The following is a 17,757-nucleotide window of genomic DNA, read 5'->3' as shown; positions in this document are numbered from 1 at the left end:
GTGAGAGTAAACTGCTTCTGTGAGCACTTGTAAGAGATAAGAAGCTCTTTCATTATTAATGTCCACAAACACCCCTCTCTTTCTAGTACAGATAACTCTTCTTTATAAACCCAGCTGTACTAAACATTTCCTGCACCTGCAGCACGTTCCAAAGTAATTAGCTATTTTTAATGTTCAGTCCCCTTCTGGGCACTGTTCAACCATCGACCCACTATAAACAGATGTAAAAGACTGGTCTGCAGTCATCAGACAGCCACATTTTTTAAAGAAAAAAAATGGCTAAAGATACGTGATCACAGTCCAAACCAGGCATTTAGATTTATTTTAATGCCATTAACAAGAAGGGGGTTCAGGCTTACAGCTGCTTCACAACTGATGCTGAACCTTGCTTGCAGACCACCGCGTGTTGTTTCACAGAATGGTAAAGAAGCGTGCCTAACAGTGAAACACATTTGGGTATCATTAAGTCACATGAGAAATCCCACATGCAGACCTCTCTCTTCTTCATTACAGAACGTTCCCCACAACTACAAAAAGCAGAAAGTGTAAAGAAGGGGTCCCCAGTGCGGTGGTCAATGGGTGCCATAGCACCACCGACTCCTTTTCTGGTGCTTGCCAAGTGTATTTTGGAAGTGGGTGGGGGCAGGTAAGGCTTTTGCCCAGCAAGGCATCTGATTGGCTGTGCAGATTTTTTTTAAAAAATGTTGCTTCTGCAGCAGCTTCCCCCACAAAACAAGGATCTACAGGGTGTCAAACTCATTTGTTACAAGGGCTGGATCTAACATAAATGAGACCTCGACGGGCTGGACTGGGCTGCGTTGGGCCGGACCATGTGTGTAACTATTTAAGATCAGGCAACAGAAATATAAACTTTTTAAAAGACACAAACACAACAAAAGATTTTTTTTTAAAAAAAAACCTTAAAATAAAACATGCTTAAAACATTAGCACTTGTTGGTCTTAAAGGTGTGTTCTATGTATTTTTCCCATAGGATCCAGGGAACTGGGCAAAGAAAGCACTGGCTCTTTCTGTCCCTCCCCAGGGTACCAGGAGGGGGAGGAGTCTCAACCAATGGAGAAAATTGAGGTTTTGCTCTGTAGCTCCTGTGCAAATGAGCAAGCCTTGCAAAGCAAGTTGAGATACAGAAGGAAGCAAGAGAGAGGGAGAAGGAAGCAGACAAGAGACAGTTGCTTAGGGGCCTGATAGGAGCCCTCCGGGGGCCTGATTCAGCCCCTAGGCTGCATGTTTGACACCCCTGATCTACACTGTGTTACTGAAGATGAGGCAATCATTCTACGGCTGGCTTTGCCTCTTGCAGCGGCCATTTTCTTGCTGCACTGTGTCAGAATTCCAGACGTGCCTGCAGGCTCAAAAAGGTTGGGAACTTCAGGTGCAAAGTGACCCCAAAGCCCTGCCACACCCACGGTGGGGAATCTGCAAATCAAAAGAACACCAGTACCATGGAAGGCATCAAATGCACTTGCTCAAAATCACTTCTGGAGTCACTGTTTCTGTGAGCTGTCAAAATGAAGTTGCTTAAAGAGAAGGTAGAGGCCCTCCAACTTTTCAATACATACTTGTACACTCGTTCCTGCTTGTTACTTTTGAAAATACGGAAATTTCGCACTACCGGGGAAATTCTAGACTAAGGCTCATCCAAGTTCTGTACAACTAAAGATCAGTTCTTTTCCACGTGCATATTTTCTATTTTGCACACACACCCCACTTTGCTCACGATGGGGTGCAAGGCACTGAAGTCCCAAATGTGAAACAGCTAGTAATCATGTCCAGCCACTTCTCCAGCTTCCAAGGCATTGTCAGTAATTGTTGTTGTTCAGTCGTACAGTCGATTCTGACTCTTTGCAATCCCATGGACGAAGTTACGTCAGGCCCTCCTGTCTTCCACCATCCTCTGAAGTCCATTCAAATTCATGTCAGTTACATCAGTAATCAGCCCAGCCATCTCTTGCAGTCTCCTTCTTCTTCTGCCTTCTGTCTTTCCCAACATTTCTCCGGTGAGTGCTCCCTTCTCATTTGGTGGCCAAAGTATTTGAGCTTCAGCTTCAGCATCTGACCTTCCAGGGAACAGTCAGGGTTGATTTCCCTTAGGACTGACTGATTGGATCTTCTTGCAGTCCAAGGGACTCTCAAGATTCTTCTCCAGCACCACAGGTCGAAAGCATCTATTCTTCTGCGCTCAGTCTAGCCAGGTGCTTTTAAGCATGCCTTTTGCAATCCAAAAGCCTGGAAACTTGATCTGTTAACAATGAAATCCAGGATTCTCAGGAAACCAATGCAGGCTTTCTTTGCGATTGCACATCATGAGTAAAGCAGAGACTGTAAATCAACACTTGTGACTAAGTAAACACAACGTAGTAGGCATTCCACAGTCACTAATTTTGAATACAAAATGTCCTCTTGTGTACCTAGCATTATTTCCACCACATTCTTTTCAAAGTGGTTTGATGGCTCATGAACCCCTCACAGCCCTCGGAGGGTGACCTGCTTCATTCCACCAGCATCAGACTACTCTCTCTCCAAGAACACTCCAGTCCCCGTTGACCACTAACAGACCAAGCTGGGTTTAGTCGCTTTTACAGAAATCTGATTTCTTAGAAAGAAACCACTTGGATCTAGTGATGGAGCTACCTGCAACTACTCCTAGATGGCAATAACCTGCCAGGTCCAGCATGTTGCAAAGAAGACAGCAACAGTAGCAAAACCACCGGAGATGATGGAGAGGTCTGTTCAACTGATACTCCAGAGATCAGAAACTGGCTGGACCGACCTATCAAATCAAGCCCATAAACTGCCATAGCAGACACAGCTGCAAGTCACAGAGTTGGAGATAATATGCAATATATTATATTGGAGTGACCACGGTAAATGGCAATAAACTGCACCAACTGTCAAGGGACAGCTACAAAAAATTTACAGATTTACTCCTGGGGGATCAGAGGGAGACCCACATGCATCACTGGTAGAAATTCCCCAGTTCAGCCTCTGGCACCTCCAGTTAAAGGACCTTAATAACTCTCTCCCCCAAACTCTGAAAAAGGCAGTTGCCAGTCAGAACAGAAAAGACTGAACTAGAATGACCAGTTGCCTGACTCAGTATAAGGCAACTTCACACACACACACACACATTAATGCTCTCTTTAACATTTTCCTTCAAAGGGAAGACAATACTTCTCCTTTTGAGATACATTTCCAGGTAAGTAGAGCAGGCTAAACAGAACCCAACATACTACAGCGCATGGCGCATCCAGCTCAATTCTGCTGAGAAAAAGTGCGATTCAAACTGCCCTCTGATCAGAAGGCCTCACTGGCTGACTTTCAGGAGAGTCACTCTACGCACAACATGCATCAAAAGAAACAGGCTCACTCCTGTGTGCACAGAACAGTACGGATGAATCACTTCTCTGATGTAGGCTCAGAGCTGAGAACAGGGCATTGCACCGAACCACTGGACCTTTAAGACAGGTGCAGATACAAGCCCCGCTCTGGGCTTATCAGAGAGGTCTTGTAAGCTATACCGTTACTACAAGTAAGAAAGCAGACCCCTGCAGGTTTTTTTGGCTTTATAAGCCTCCTCTCTGTAATCTTCAAAATGGTCTTTTGAAGTGAGGTACAAATATTTCCAAGAGCCCCGTGGCGCAGAGTGGTAAAGCTGCAGTACTGCAGTCTGAACTCTCTGCTCACGACCTGAGTTCGATCCCGGAGGAAGCTGGTTTCAGGTAGCTGGCTCAGGTTGACTCAGCCTTCCATCCTTCTGAGGTCGGTAAAATGAGTACCCAGCTTGCTGGGGCGAAAATGTAGATGACTGGGGAAGGCAATGGCAAACAACCCCATAAAAAGTCTGCCGTGAAAACGTGAGAGCAACGTCACCCCAGAGTCGGAAATGACTGGTGCTTGCACAGGGGACTACCTTTACCTTTACAAATATTTCCATTGGTTTCCCCAGAGAAGACACCCCCAAGCGCTTCAGATTCAGGCCTCTTTTGCCACTTTAAATGCCTGCAAACTCACTGACCATCCATCTCTTCAGCAAGGCCATGATGTACACATCCACTCGTGCATAGCTCAGGGCTGTGAGCGTAAGGATCTCTCAAATGGAGTGTTGAGCCAACACAGGCACCAGAAGAGATGAGATGTACCAGAGGCCCTCCCCTCAATGAAGGTGTTGGGAAAGAGATGGTCTTGCATGGCCAGAATTCACAAGACCAAATATCTGCTGCTGGTTTTGCTGAAGAGAGATGCTGTGGCTCAGTGGTAGAGCTTCTGCTTGGCATGCAGAAGGTCCCAGGTTCAATCCCCAGTATCTCCAGTTAAAAGATCTGGCAGCAGGTAAGTGACATGAATGTCCTCTACCTGAGACCTTGAAGAGCCACTGTTAATGTGAGTAGACAATACTGACTTTGATGGGCCAAGGCTTTGATTCCGTATAAGGCAGTTCCACGTTTCATGTGGTTGTGGAAAGATTTTTCCTTGGGAGTTTACATTCCCTCCTGCAGTTTTCCAGGTGGAGAATCACAAAGCTGGTGAATGGAGGATAAAATACCAGTAAGTCCAGGGGATCCAAGGATAAGATTGGCCCCCTCTTCTAATTTAAGAATAAGCACCACCTGATATGAAGGGCTCCTACAAGGAAGGGGGAGAAAAAACCTGTATGATACTTATGTGTATCAGAAGTGCTACAGTCATAACTATTGAGTTCTTTTGGTACCATTCCAGAGCATAGCAGGGCTGGTTTCAAAACAAAATCCAGTAAAAACAATCCAATTGGCACTAGCAGTTTAGCAAGCCCATTCTAAATGGAAGCCATCTAACAAAAAATAGCAATGACTGGCAATTAGTTGCCAAACAGAGAACAGCCGCGCGTACGTGGTGTTAAGAGGGTAAGTTCAGGCACTTAAAGAATCAGAAAAATCATGCCAAAACATGCTGCATTAGAGTGCTTCTGTCCAGCCCAGCAAAAGATGCCAAGGCACCCAAGGCAATTTTAGCTTTGCCAGTTCTTTTTTCAGTTTTTTTAAAAAAAGAAAAGAAAATGTGCCACATGGCATATTATTTTTAGCAGCTACGCCTCGGAAGCATCGAAGGATAAAAAGGAAAGAAGCAACTGGCTTTTGTGCACCAAGCAATTCCGCCTGCGGCAACAACGACAGTTCTGCGAGACAGAAGGGCATGCTACCAGGCCCACGTACCAACAGCCGCCTCCATCATTCCGGAATCTGAAATATTCGGGTATTGAGTCACCGGAGCTCACAGGCTCCCCTCCCCGCACTTGAGGGGTCCATAAAACAGCTGGAATCAGATGGAGAGAGGGTCAGTCGAAGTTGAAGGGCGAAGGCTGGAACTGCAGACCGTCTAGTTAAGACCAGTGCACATGTAAAGAGGCAATTACTGTCCTCCATGCACGGGTTAATTCTCTTTTCCATCCAGAGCTCAGGAGGTGACCTCCTTTCACAGCTTAAATCAGACCAGGCTCGTCACAAAATAGGTTATATACTACAGGGATTGCGACTTCAGCTCAGCTGTTTAAATTCATTTACTGAAGCATTCTGCTATTAATACCTCTGCAGTGTCCCAGTCAGGCCACCTCTATCCTTCTGACCCACAGAAAGGAGCCCCTAAGGCTGCAATCTAACACCAGAGCACCAACAGCCCCATTTATTTGACCAACCTATCACAGGTATGCTCCACCTGAGAATTTACGCTGGAAGCTCCTGACTCAAATCTGTGTTCTCCAACTATGGATAAAAAACCCCTTTCTCTCTTGTTAAAAACAACAAATTGCTTGCTTCAAAAGCACTTTGAACTAAGTGGCAGTTAAAATATGTGAGAAACAAGCACTCCAAAGCAGATACATGAGAGATATCTGCATAGGATTTTGAGCCACTGCAAGGAACAGGAAAATATATTTCAAGAAACTGGTGGAAAAGTTACTTTAGATAGGGCCCTTTCCTTAAGAAACACAGAAATAAAACCCTGGGAAAGAAATTATAGAACAACCAGGTACTATCTTGTCTAAAGTGCTACAGATTTCCTTCCAAGTGAACTTCTATAATCTAAAACAACTTTCAACTGTCTGAGATCCCCAGGAAATGTAACAGAAACATTGTACACTGTCAAGGCATTTTCAAACACATAGAAGAAATATGGAGCACAATTTCAGGAAAAACCATTAAGACATCTTTGTGTTATGTGCCATCAAGTTGTTTCCAAGGTGTGGCAACCCTGTGAATTAATGACCTCCAAAATGTCATGTTATTAACAGCCCTTTTCAGGACATGCAAACTGAAGGCCATGGCTTCCCTTTATTGAGTCAGTACATCGCATGTTGTAGAAAAGAACAAGAAACCAGTAGCACCTAAAGACTAAAAAAAAAAAAAAATTGTGGCAGAGCATAAGCTCTCGTAAGTCTCACCTCACGTCTTCAGACTCACAAAAAGCTCATACCCTGCCTGCCAACAAATTTGGTTAGTCTTTAAGGGGTTACTGAATTCTTGCTCTTTTCTACTGCTAAAAGGTAAAGGTAGCCCCAGTCGTTTCTGATTCTGGGGGGACGTTGCATCACGACGTTTTCATGGCAGACTTTACAGGGTGGTTTGCCATTGCCTTCCCCAGTCATCTACACTTCCTCCCCAGCAAGCTGGGTACGCATTTTACCAACCTCAGAAAGATGGAAGGCTGAGTCAACCCTGAACCCAGCTTCCGCCGGGATTGAACTCAGTCGTAAGCAGAGAGCTCGAACTGAGGTACTGCAGCTTTACCACTTTGCGCCACGAGACTCCTACTGCTATAGACAGACCAAAACAGTTACCAAGCTCAATCCATCTTGTGTTGGGTATTCATATTTTCCTAATGCTATCGTCTTTTTCAGTGACTCCTGTCTTCTCACGATTAAGACATCTTTGCAGATGCCCAGATAAGAACCCAACTGGTCAACGGTCATCACCAAAGACCTTCTCCCAACAGGATGGCTCATTATACAACAGGTGAGGGCTTATCATGAGTACTGATACTTGATAAATGAGGGCACAAGGAAGTCTGAAAAAGCTGGTCCCCAGGTCTGAACCTGACAGCTCAAGATTTCTCTCTTACTCATAGGGTGAGGTGGTTTGCAAAGGCAAGCGATGGCTGGCTCCCTCTACCATGTGCCCCCAAATATGGGCTACACAGGAAATCAGGGAATAAATAAACTAAAAACTGGTGGCTGACCTCAACCAAGTACAAATTCTTATGAAAAGTCAAAGTATGTTCTTTGGTTTGTATTGCAAAATGAAACCTGGCAAGTGACACCCAGCTCTAAATCCCTTGAGGGGTAAGAAACCTGGATATTAGTAACAGGTGGATGACCTTTCAACAGGAAATTTCAAAACAGACTGGCTTCCAGTCAGAAGGAAAACATTTTAAACTCTAGGCACAATTACGAGATGGAAAGAGGATATGCAAAGACAGTGATTTGGCTAGGTTTTTTTGTACCCAAAAAGAGCATTGATCTGAATGGCCCAGGCTACCCAATCCCATAAACTAAGCAAGGTTGGTCCTGGTTAGTATTTGGACCACCAAGGAAATCCAGGGTCACTACACAGAGGCAGGAAGTGGCAAACCACTTCTGAACATCTCTTGTCTAGAAAAACCCAAGGGGTCACCATAACTCAGCTGCGACTGGACAGCACTTTCCACCACCAGGAAGGACTCCCTTGCAATGGCCTTGCTTCCCAGTTTCATATAGGAGGATATGACAAGTCCTAAGAAGCTCGATGAACAATGTTCAATACAGGATGCTGTGTATGGGGGGGAGGGGAGACTGAGAAGGCAGCTTGATATGAGTTCAGTATGGGTAATCTATGACAGACTAAAACCACACAGGCACCCACAGAAGAAGCTGGTAAAGACGGGAGGAAACATTTGGCATTTTTGCTGTGCTCCTGATGACTCCATAATCTACGCCCCCTCAGATAGGACTGGACATAGGAGAGGATAATGCTGTTTAGTATAAGATTGCAAACAGAAGTCTTAATATCTGACAGGCAATCTGCAGTCCCGGCGTGTGAACCAATGACGAGGACAAGCACAGGAAAAAACATTCTGCGAAGGAGATGCCTTGAAATTCTTGAGCTCTGTGTATTGACAAGGGTCTTCCAGCTCAAAATTGCAGTCCCAGACAGAAAAAACCTTGTATAACCCTGTAATTACAGGCAAAATTCCCGGGTGGTTTAAAGAAAGGGTTAGGGCAACTGCTACATTTCCAGTATTTCACCTTTTAGCATACGACTTTTGGGTATTGCTGGGGACAACCCAGAATCCTGACACTCTAACCCACTAACAAAGGAGGGATTAAGTATTAAATTGATACAATTTAATTGAGAGCACATTTTAAAAAAAAATCATTGGAGAGCAAAATAAATTGGAAACTCCCCGTAACCTTCAAAATCCCTCCATTCAGAAATTTCCAAACTCTCAGCCCCACTCCCCACCCCTTTTCACTTTAACCCTTCCGGAGCATATGTAACCCTCATCAGGGCTCTTTATTGAGGACTTTCTTCTGCTTAATTAACAAAGACTTTCCCCCAAACCTCAAGGAGTCTGCCAAGTACACAAAGACCTCTAAATTTATGGTGGGAGGCCTGGGTTTCAGCTTTCATTCTTCACACAGTACAGGCAGGTGGTGTCATTTTGTTATTATTATTAGCTGTAACAGAGAAGTATCAGATCGACCCCCTCTATCTGCCCCATCCTGCTGTCCTCCAGAAAAGAATATTGTTTTTCTCTCTTCTAAGAAAAAGAGGAAAGCAATGTTTCACCCTGATGAGGTAAAATCATTAGAGATCTTCTCTCCCCTTCCTGCTCAGATGCTGTATGGGGCCATTTATGGGTAACTGCATAAGCAAGCTCAAGGACAGAACTACACGTGTGGCTACAGCCTTGCTTGCAGTAAAGAAGGAAAAACTAATCTTTCCTTCCAGCCTTGAGAAACTTAAAACCAGTGTAATCCTTGATGAGCAGCCCTAATATCAGGAAAACAAAGCCCATTATAGGAAAAGGTGAGAGCGCTTGCTCATTTACTGACCCATCTGTACAGACATATGTCATCGATGCCTTCTGCCAGTTCCCAGTATTAATCCCCATAGACAAGGAGGTAGGATTTGGTATCAGGCCAATAACAAGGAATGGATTGGTTTACCAGGTGAACAACTCTTACCAGCAGTTCATGTTAGCGGAGAGAGCAAAGGACCTATGCTACCTGTACCAACTTGTCAGAGTACCAGGAAGCAGGGAAGAGGAGAATCGGGATAAAGACTCAAGAAAAAGGAACTGGCTCAGTGTCTAAGAACTGACGCTTTTAAGCGTTGCTGTTTTTATCCCACTCTCTCAGTCAAGACTCCAGAAGGGGCTTACAAAAATAATCCTTTACGATAAAACCAACACAATACCCTAAAACTCATCTCTATGGTGCTGCTGGACTTGAATCTAACAATACTACCAAAGCACTCAAAATCAAAACACTCTTTAAAAAAAAAAAAAGCAAGGGAACATATGAATTGTACACTGCCTCTAATGCTTTTAGTGAGAGCCAGGGCCATGCAACAGTTACAGCGCCGGACTACAGAGACCCACATTCACATCCCTACAGCCCAAGAAACTTATGGGGTGACCTTTGGCCTGTCACTCCCCCTCTCTCAAACTTGTAAGGAAGAACTGGAAAATGTAAGATTTGCATCTGTCACTCTTAACTCCTTGAAGGAAGGACACAACAAGAGCACACTAAGAAATACAGACAGCTAGGCAAGATTAGAAACGCAGCTCATCTGTTCTTTAGCTTACTCCATGGCATCTCCAGTTCTAAACCAAGAGGCAGCAAAATGGATCTCAGTATTTACTCCGCTTATACTTCACTTGTCCCCCACTGGGTACCCAATGTGGCTCAGGGTCTAAGAACTGATGTTTTTAAGTGTTGCTCTTTCTTTCCCACTTGCTCAAGCAAGACTCCAGAAGCAGTTTACAAAAGTAAACCTCCCTTCTGTTTTATGTGCACAATAGCCCTGTGAGGCAGGCCGGGCTGTGTGTGAATGAACGTAAGAACATAAGAGAAGCCATGGTGGATCAGACCAATGGCCCATCCAGTCCAATACTCTGTGTCACACAGTGACCAAAAAAACCCCAGGCGCCATCAGGAGGCCCACCAGTGGGGCCAGGATACTAGAAGCCCTCCCACTGTTGCCTCCCCTGCAAGCACCAAGAATACAGAGCATCACTTGCCCCAGACAGAGAGTTCCAACAATACGCTCTGGCTAATAGCCACTGATGGACCTCTTCTCCATATGCTTATCCAATCCGCTCTTGAAGCTGTCTATGCTTGTAGCCACCACCACCTTCTGTGGCAGTGAATTCCACGTGTTAATCACCCTTTGGGAGAAGAAGTACTTCTTTTTATCAGTTCTAACCCGACTGATCAGCAATTTAATTGAATGCCCATGAGTTCTCGTATTGTGAGAAAGGGAGAAAAGTATCTCTTTCTCTACCTTCTCTATCCCATGCATAATCTTGTAAACCTCGATCATGTCACCCCTCAGTCGACGTTTCTCCAAGCTAAAGAGCCACATGTATTTGAGATCAGGAAGGGCAGGCAGACCTTCTTCCGTGGCCCAGATCTAGACACGGAGCCGCCCCCGGGAGCCCTGCGAAGGGTTCCCCGCGGGAAGCAGACACGTGTAGAGGAGGCTGTACACGAACGTGAGCACCGGCGGACGCGTGTCACTTACCTGATGGTTGATGCCCCAGCCCAGCACGGCCAGCAGCGGGTCGGCCGACCGCAAGACCTTCACCCGCTGCGGCACGAAGTGCTTCTTCTTGGTCTTGGTGCGGGTCCCCGGCCCCACCGAGGCTGCCATGGCCACCGCCGCAGACCGACCGACCAGCTCCGCTCTCAGCCTCGCCGCCGGCAACGGAAACAACGATCAGCTGATGCCGCCACCACGTGACGCCAAAGGGGGCGAGAAAGAATCCAGGAGTGATGCACAGCTTGGAATTCCAAACCCGCCCCCAAAGCGCAATCGAACGCCTCCATTGGCCTTCCGGCTCAGAAGGGGTGTCCCTTTGGAAGCCCTCATTGGTCCGCGGGAGCAGAGTGGCATCGTTCCACGCCTGGAAGGAAACTTCCTAGACTTTTGCCTTGGGAGTTAGTGGAGGAGGCATTTCAGCTTCGCATCGGAAGTGGCAGCGCGATGTGTAATTGGTACTTCACGGAGGGAGCTGGAACTAAAATTACCCACAGGACTGCTAAAAGCGAAGGGCGTTTTTATTTTGTATATATTTGGCTGTCTTGCAATGAGTCAGACCAGGGGTGGCCAAACTGTGGCTGGGGAGCTACATGTGGCTCTTTCACATATATTGTGTGGCTCTCAAAGCCCCCCACTGCCCCGTCGGCCAGCGTGGAGAAGGCATTTGTTTCTTTAAATCACTTCTCCAAGCTGAGTCAGCTGGAGGCTTGGAGAATGCATTCAAAGTTGCTTTCTTTCCACCTCTCCCTCCCTCCCCCATCTGTTTCCCTTCCTTGTCTTGCAGCTCTCAAATATATAATGTTCATGTCTTATGGCTCTGAAACACCTGACGTTTAGTCTATTAAGCAAGTTTGGTCACCCCTGAGTCAGACCATTCCAGCAGTTCAGAAGAAACCCCTATGTTGTTCTATAGATTGTACTCCCAAGGTGCATGTGCATAGCTTTGTAATTTGGTCTGTTTGGATCAGCATTTACTCTGGTTGGCTGTGGCTGCCCAGGGAGAGATATTTCCTATCTGAGGTTGCCAACCCCAGATGACCGCTAGAGATCTCCTGAGATTACAACTGAGATCAGTTCACCTGGAGAAAATGGCCCTTTTGGAAGGTGGACTCTGTGGTATTATACTCCCAAGCCCCGCCCTCATCCGGCTCCAACCCCAAAATATCCTTTTGATTTCTCGACCGCTAACTGGCCATACTATTCATATCCCCCATTACCTGCTCCTTTTAACTGGAGAAGTCAGGACCTTCTATAATAGGGATGGCCAGACTGTGGCTCTCTAAGCCTCCCTGCCCTGTCAACTGGCTTGGAAAAGGCACGTCTCTCTTTAAATCAGCTTGGTGTTGTGGTTAAGTTTGCGGACTCTTATCTGGGAGAACCGGGTTTGATTCCACACTCCTCCACTTGCATCTGCTAGCATGGCCTTGGGTCAGCCATAGCTCTGGCAGAGGTTGTCCTTGAAGGGCAGCTGCTGTGAGAGCCCTCCAGCCCCACCCACCTCACAGGGTGTCTGTTGTGGGGGAGGAAGGTAAAGAAGATTGTGAGCCGCTCTGAGACTCTTCGGAGTGGAGGGCGGGATATAAATCCAATATCATCATCTTCTCCAAACCAAGCCAGCTGGCAGCTTGGAGAATACATTTAAAGTTAAAGTTGTTTTCTTTCTACCTCTCCCTCCTTCCCCCATCTATTTGCTTTCTTTCCACCTTTCATGCCATCATTCCTTCCTTCCAGCTCTCAAACATGTCTCGCAGCTCTCAAGCTGATGTTCATGTCTCGCAGCTCTCAGGCATCTGACATTTATTCTATGTGGCTCTTACGTTAAGCAAGTTTGGCCACTCCTGTTCTATGCCTTTTTTCTGTGTGATACAGAGTGTTGGACTGGATGGGCCATTGGCCTGATCCAACATGGCCTGATCCAAGCAGTTAGATATGAGTCCAATAGCCCCTTAGAGACCAAGCAGAGTTTCATGGTATAAACTTTCGAGAGTCGATGCTCCCTTTATCAAACACGAGTAAGAATGGAGATCTCGGAGTCCTTTTTATCTCAGTCCAAAGCTGGGAGGGGTGTTGTCAAGAATGCTAGTAAAGGATGCAAAGGTACAGTATGTGTTGTAATCAGCTTGATCAGAGCAGAGCAGAAATGCTTGGGGGCAGTATGCTGAACCAAAGCAGGCCCTCATCATAGCTGAACACGGGAAGTTGCCATTTGGTGAGTCAGACCATTGCAGGGCAGTCCTCTGCATGTTCACTCAGAAGTCACCCTCACCTTTTTCTATAGGACTTAGGCCCAGGTAAGCATGCATAGGATTGTAATCTTGGTCTATCTAGGTCTACTTTGACTGGCAGCGGTTGTCTAGGGTGTCAAGACGGAGATATTTCACATCATCTACTACTTGATCCTTTTTACCTGGGACTGAACCTGGGACCTTGTGTTTTAACACTGAAGCATGGCCCTTCCCCGGGAAGGATTGTAGTGGTGGTGGCGATGGAGGGAAATGCTGCCAAGTTGCAGCTAACACAGTGGCCCTGTAGGGTTTTCAAGGCAAAAGACAAACAGGTGGTTTGCCACTGCCTCCCTCTGGCTTCCTTGGAGGTCTCTGATTCAAGACCTAACCAGGGCTGACCCTGCTTAGCTGGTGAGATCAGGCTAGTGTGGACCATCCAGGTGAAGGCAAAGGATTGCAGGTGGGTGCATGAAATTTTTTAAAAAACCCAAAACACAAAGATTTTTAATTTAAGTATGTGGGACTGGGGAGGTGTGCATTGTGATGCAAAGTCTTCAGTAAATAATCAGGCCTTGGATTTAGCAGGAGCTCAGAGGAGCATAGCTCCTGAACCTTTCTGAGAGTTCCACCTCCTCCACTGAATAGTAGATGCAGCTGCATAACAATCCCTGGATGACCTCCACCGCCTATTTTTCTACAAAACGACCCCTGAATAGCATTCACTGATAAACCAATTCCACAGGAGGCAGCACAGTGCATATTTTCCTGGAATTAAGTCCCGTTGAGCTTCATAAGCAAGCATGAGTGGAAACTGCAGTCTTAATTTAGCTGCAGTTGTGTTTGCTGGGTGATGCAAGGGTGTCGAGCAGATGTGTGTCCTTGTATCACCTCTGTACACATTTATGTAGGAAATGGATGTGCTGCCTCTCTAGAGCAGGGAAATTTCGACTTGATCTTTCAAGTAGGAAGCTCGTGTTTATATATACCCAGGCAACGGTGAGGAGCAGCGTGGAACAATTTCTGTCCTTATTGTGAGGTAGTGACTTCCTGCTCAGGCTAACCCATTCTCATCATATCTCAGAAGCTAACCAGGGTCAGTCCGGGTTAGTCTTTAGATGGGAGGGCGTCAAGGAATACCAGAGCCGTGACACAGCGGCAGGCAATGGCAAACCACCTCTGAACGTCTCTTGCCTTGAAAACCCCATGGGGTTACCATAAGCTAGCTGTGACTTGACTGCACTTTGGATCACCGTCACTGACTTCCCTGGAATAAACTTTCGAAATAAATCCTTTATCACCAAGTGCCAGATGTTTGAAATATAATCTCATTTCAAATCCCCATGCTACCATGGTGTAATCTTGTTTCAAATTCCCATTCTACTATGATGTTCACTCTGTGTGTGTGTGAGAGAGCGAGAGAGAGAACGGAGGGAAGGGTGTCATGTACACAGTCCTGAGCATCTTGGAGGAAAGGTAGGATTAAAAGGTAATAGCAATAACAAAAAATCCTGAATGTGTCATCAAGGATTTCCACCAGTTTGAAAGATGAGACTGTCCTGAAAAAGTGTATCAGCAAGACCCTTGTGACCACAAAGTTATAAACATCAAATAGTGCTGCAGGAAGGTATTGCCACCCCATCTGAGTTAATAGTAGCCATTGGGAATTGGTAAATACTTATGGAGCATATGAGGTTGTTTATGGATAAGGGCTTTGTATACAAAGCTGAGAGATGAAATATTGCACAAAACAGATGCAAACAATTGTCCTTTTCCTTTTGAATGACGCTTTGGGCAAAGCTTTAACTTGACAGGCCTGGCTGGAGCTGGATAAAATCATTGCACAGACCGAATCCAGTCCACTAACTAGACCACTCCTGCTTTAAATCCAGTGGAGGCTGCAGTTGCTAAGACTCTCTAACACCTTACGTGTAAATGTGGCATGTTTATAGGATATCCATGATCAGCAACGTCTGTGACTTCAGAGGTCTGGTTATTGACTTCATTGATACCCCACTCTTCTCCCCAATGGGGACCCAAAATTGTTTACAACATTTCCCCCTCTACTCCATTTTATCCTCACAACAACCCTGTGAAGCAGAGGTTTAGGCTGTGTGTGTGTGACTGGCCCGGAGTCACTCAGTGAGTTTCCATGGCCAAGTGGGAATTTGAACTGGGGTCTTCCAGATTCTAGTTCAGCACTCTAACCACAACGCCACGTTGGTGACCTAGGTGCGCCTGCTATCAACAAGGCAAACGGTTCAAAGTTTTGTAAATAGGCATTGTTGTTGATGCAAATAATTTCTGGAGGGGGTAGCTGTGTTATCCTGTCACAGGAAAAATAAACAGGAGTTTGGGGTCACCCAGAAGACAAATAGATTTATTGCTGCCACAAGACACCTTAAGGCAGGTCAGTGGTTTTCAAGAACCGGCAGCGCTTTTGTCTCTTTGAATACCTGAATTGTGTTCTTTTTCCATTCCGCTTGATAAAACTGTTTAACGAAACTCAAAACGTTTTCCATCAACATGATTTTAAAATGCCATTTTTTCAACCGTATCTCTTATCTTTTCAGACAAATCCCCATTGCCTGAAATGAAATGTTCAGTATTTCTTAAGGATAAACCTCAGATGATTTTCTTCCTTCTTCCTGCAGTTTTTCAAGTTAAACTATACAAAGCCGAATCATTTTTCAGGAAATTATAAACGGAGAGAGAAGAAAACCACACCCTTTTATTTGCTGTATAATAATACACGGAGCGAGACACTGGTGGGTTTTTTTTTTTACCATAGTTGTTCATTTATTTTTTTTTAAATAAACTTTTAAATATTCTGACATGCAACATTTTGGCGTGATCTGAGCAGACAGGGAGCAAGTGGCAGGGTGTCGGCAGCCCCCGAAGGAAGGGCAAGCAGGGAATGCTGTCGTGGAGGAGTCTTGACGGCAGAGAGGCCTGCGGTCCCTCCAAAGATTGCCATTTCCTCTTCCTCCCACAATCCCATCTGCTCTGTGTGGCAACTATAATCAAAGATGTGCGGTGGACTCACTGTTCCCCTTAGCGATTATACATGGAAAACACAGACTAAAGGCCACTGACCCCAGCTAATCAGGAGACGCAGGGGAAAAAAAAAAGAAACACCCCTTCCCTCAAAATGTGCCAACAGCAGCCTGGTTCTGTCCCTCTTGACAGAACCGTTAGACCCTTGCCTGCCCTGCCAGATAGACATGGGACGTGGTTGGTCGTGTGAGAGGACTGACAGACAACCCCCACCCCCCAGATAATCTGCAAGCATCTCCCCCCGCCGCCAAAACATGGAGTCCTGTGCTCTCCATGCTTAGTTGCAGACTCACAGGCGAGTTTTCAGCCTCCTCTACCCCTTGCGGTCCACGGTCTTGTCATGTTCCCTGTCTTTGTTCCCATCAATGCAACCTCTCTTGAGCAAAAACTTGACATAGGCTTTCAGACTGGTCAAAGCTGAGCTTTAAACACAAGGGAGTTCCCCTCTTGATTCCTTTAGGGGTCAATCCTTTCCTCTTAAAATGCCGTGGTGACCCTAGCTTGTGGGTAAACCCAGGCGGGAAATGTGGTTTAAACCTAAAGAAGGCTTAAGATTCAAGCACTGTGATGGGCTCGGTGAAGGGAGCCTGATTGCTCTCTCATCCTCCCCATTCATGCCCTTGGGAGGGATAGGAACTAGTTTTGGAACCCTGGGGGGAGGCAAGGTTAATCAGCTCCAGAGTTAGTGATTCAAACCCACCAAGAAGTAGCTGTTCTTTCTCACTAGTGACAGGCAGAGGCTCAGTTCCCCAAGGGCCCACTAAGGCTTCGGTTGACATGGATGGGTTGCTGGGTACCGGACAAGGGTAAACATGGCAAAATGAAGGTGGTACCTTGTAACCCCTTTGGGAAGCCCATTCCCACTGCAGGGGACCTTCTTCATCTGGCTTCAATGGCAACCAGCCCTTGTGGCATCTGCTTAAGGTGACAGAGGGCAGGAGAGAAGGGGGCACGAAGCTCCTAGACTAGAGAGAAGAGGGGCTCTCCACGAGGGGCAAAAAAGTGAATATATACCATTGCCTAGTTAAATGAATAGGACAGTGAAACAGTGAGAGAGAGTGTGAAGCAGCAGCTGGATAAATATACAGGACACGGAGAGAGCAGGACACATAAACAGGGCCCGTTTTGTAGCAGAGGCCATGGAAAGCCAGGGCTGCGGCATGCAGAGCTGAGGCTTCCGTCCCGATTAGAAACTACAGAGAAGAGAAGAAGAAAAAAGAAGAGGAAAAGACAGGTAGGAATGGTCTTGGGGAAGCAGGTCCTGGGATCTTCTGCATTCTCATTTTTGCCGTTTGTGTGTCCCTTTTGCTTCAGTTTTTTTTTCTCATTTTCTTTCCCATGTGTGTTTTGATCCCTTTAGGGGTCGATTCAATATTACATTGCTGTCTGTCCGACATACCTCCCTGCAGATTTAAACCGCAGGTTTTTCTGACAGACATACAGCGATACAGTGTCAAACCAACCACTAGAGGGAGCAAAACACGTGGAAAGGAGGGGGGACCCAAAGCAATATGAACATACGAGAGACAAAAAACTGAGAATGTGGAAGAGTACTCAGCCAAGCTGTTCATATGGAACAGAATCCAGGCCTTTTATAACCAAGCCTTTTATAACCAAGCACAAACTGTGGCTCTGGAGCCACATGTGGCTCTTTCACATATATTGTGTGGCTCTCAAAGCCCCCACT

General features: G+C 46.0%; 2 protein-coding genes across 5 annotated transcripts in view; both read right to left on the bottom strand.

The window, feature by feature from the left end:
• The window catches only part of PIP4K2C (phosphatidylinositol-5-phosphate 4-kinase type 2 gamma), a 49,777-nt gene extending 38,785 nt beyond the window's left edge, over window positions 1–10,992 (bottom strand). Inside the window, exon 1 of the mRNA XM_060252126.1 lies at window positions 10,774–10,992. Within this exon, the coding sequence (XP_060108109.1) occupies window positions 10,774–10,902 (129 nt within the window). The 5' untranslated portion in view covers window positions 10,903–10,992. The remainder of the gene's footprint in view (window positions 1–10,773) is intronic.
• A 4,794-nt stretch (window positions 10,993–15,786) lies between these two features.
• The window catches only part of KIF5A (kinesin family member 5A), an 88,156-nt gene continuing 86,185 nt past the window's right edge, over window positions 15,787–17,757 (bottom strand). For all 4 annotated transcript variants that reach the window (XM_060252298.1, XM_060252295.1, XM_060252297.1 and 1 more), the window contains one exon: window positions 15,787–17,263. The gene's annotated coding sequence lies outside the window, so the exon portion shown is untranslated. The remainder of the gene's footprint in view (window positions 17,264–17,757) is intronic.

This window comes from Heteronotia binoei, chromosome 13 (genome assembly GCF_032191835.1).
Source record: "Heteronotia binoei isolate CCM8104 ecotype False Entrance Well chromosome 13, APGP_CSIRO_Hbin_v1, whole genome shotgun sequence".
NCBI lineage: Eukaryota > Metazoa > Chordata > Lepidosauria > Squamata > Gekkonidae > Heteronotia > Heteronotia binoei.
The sequence above is the reverse complement of the archived record's forward strand: the minus strand, read 5'-3'. Positions and strand labels throughout refer to the sequence as shown.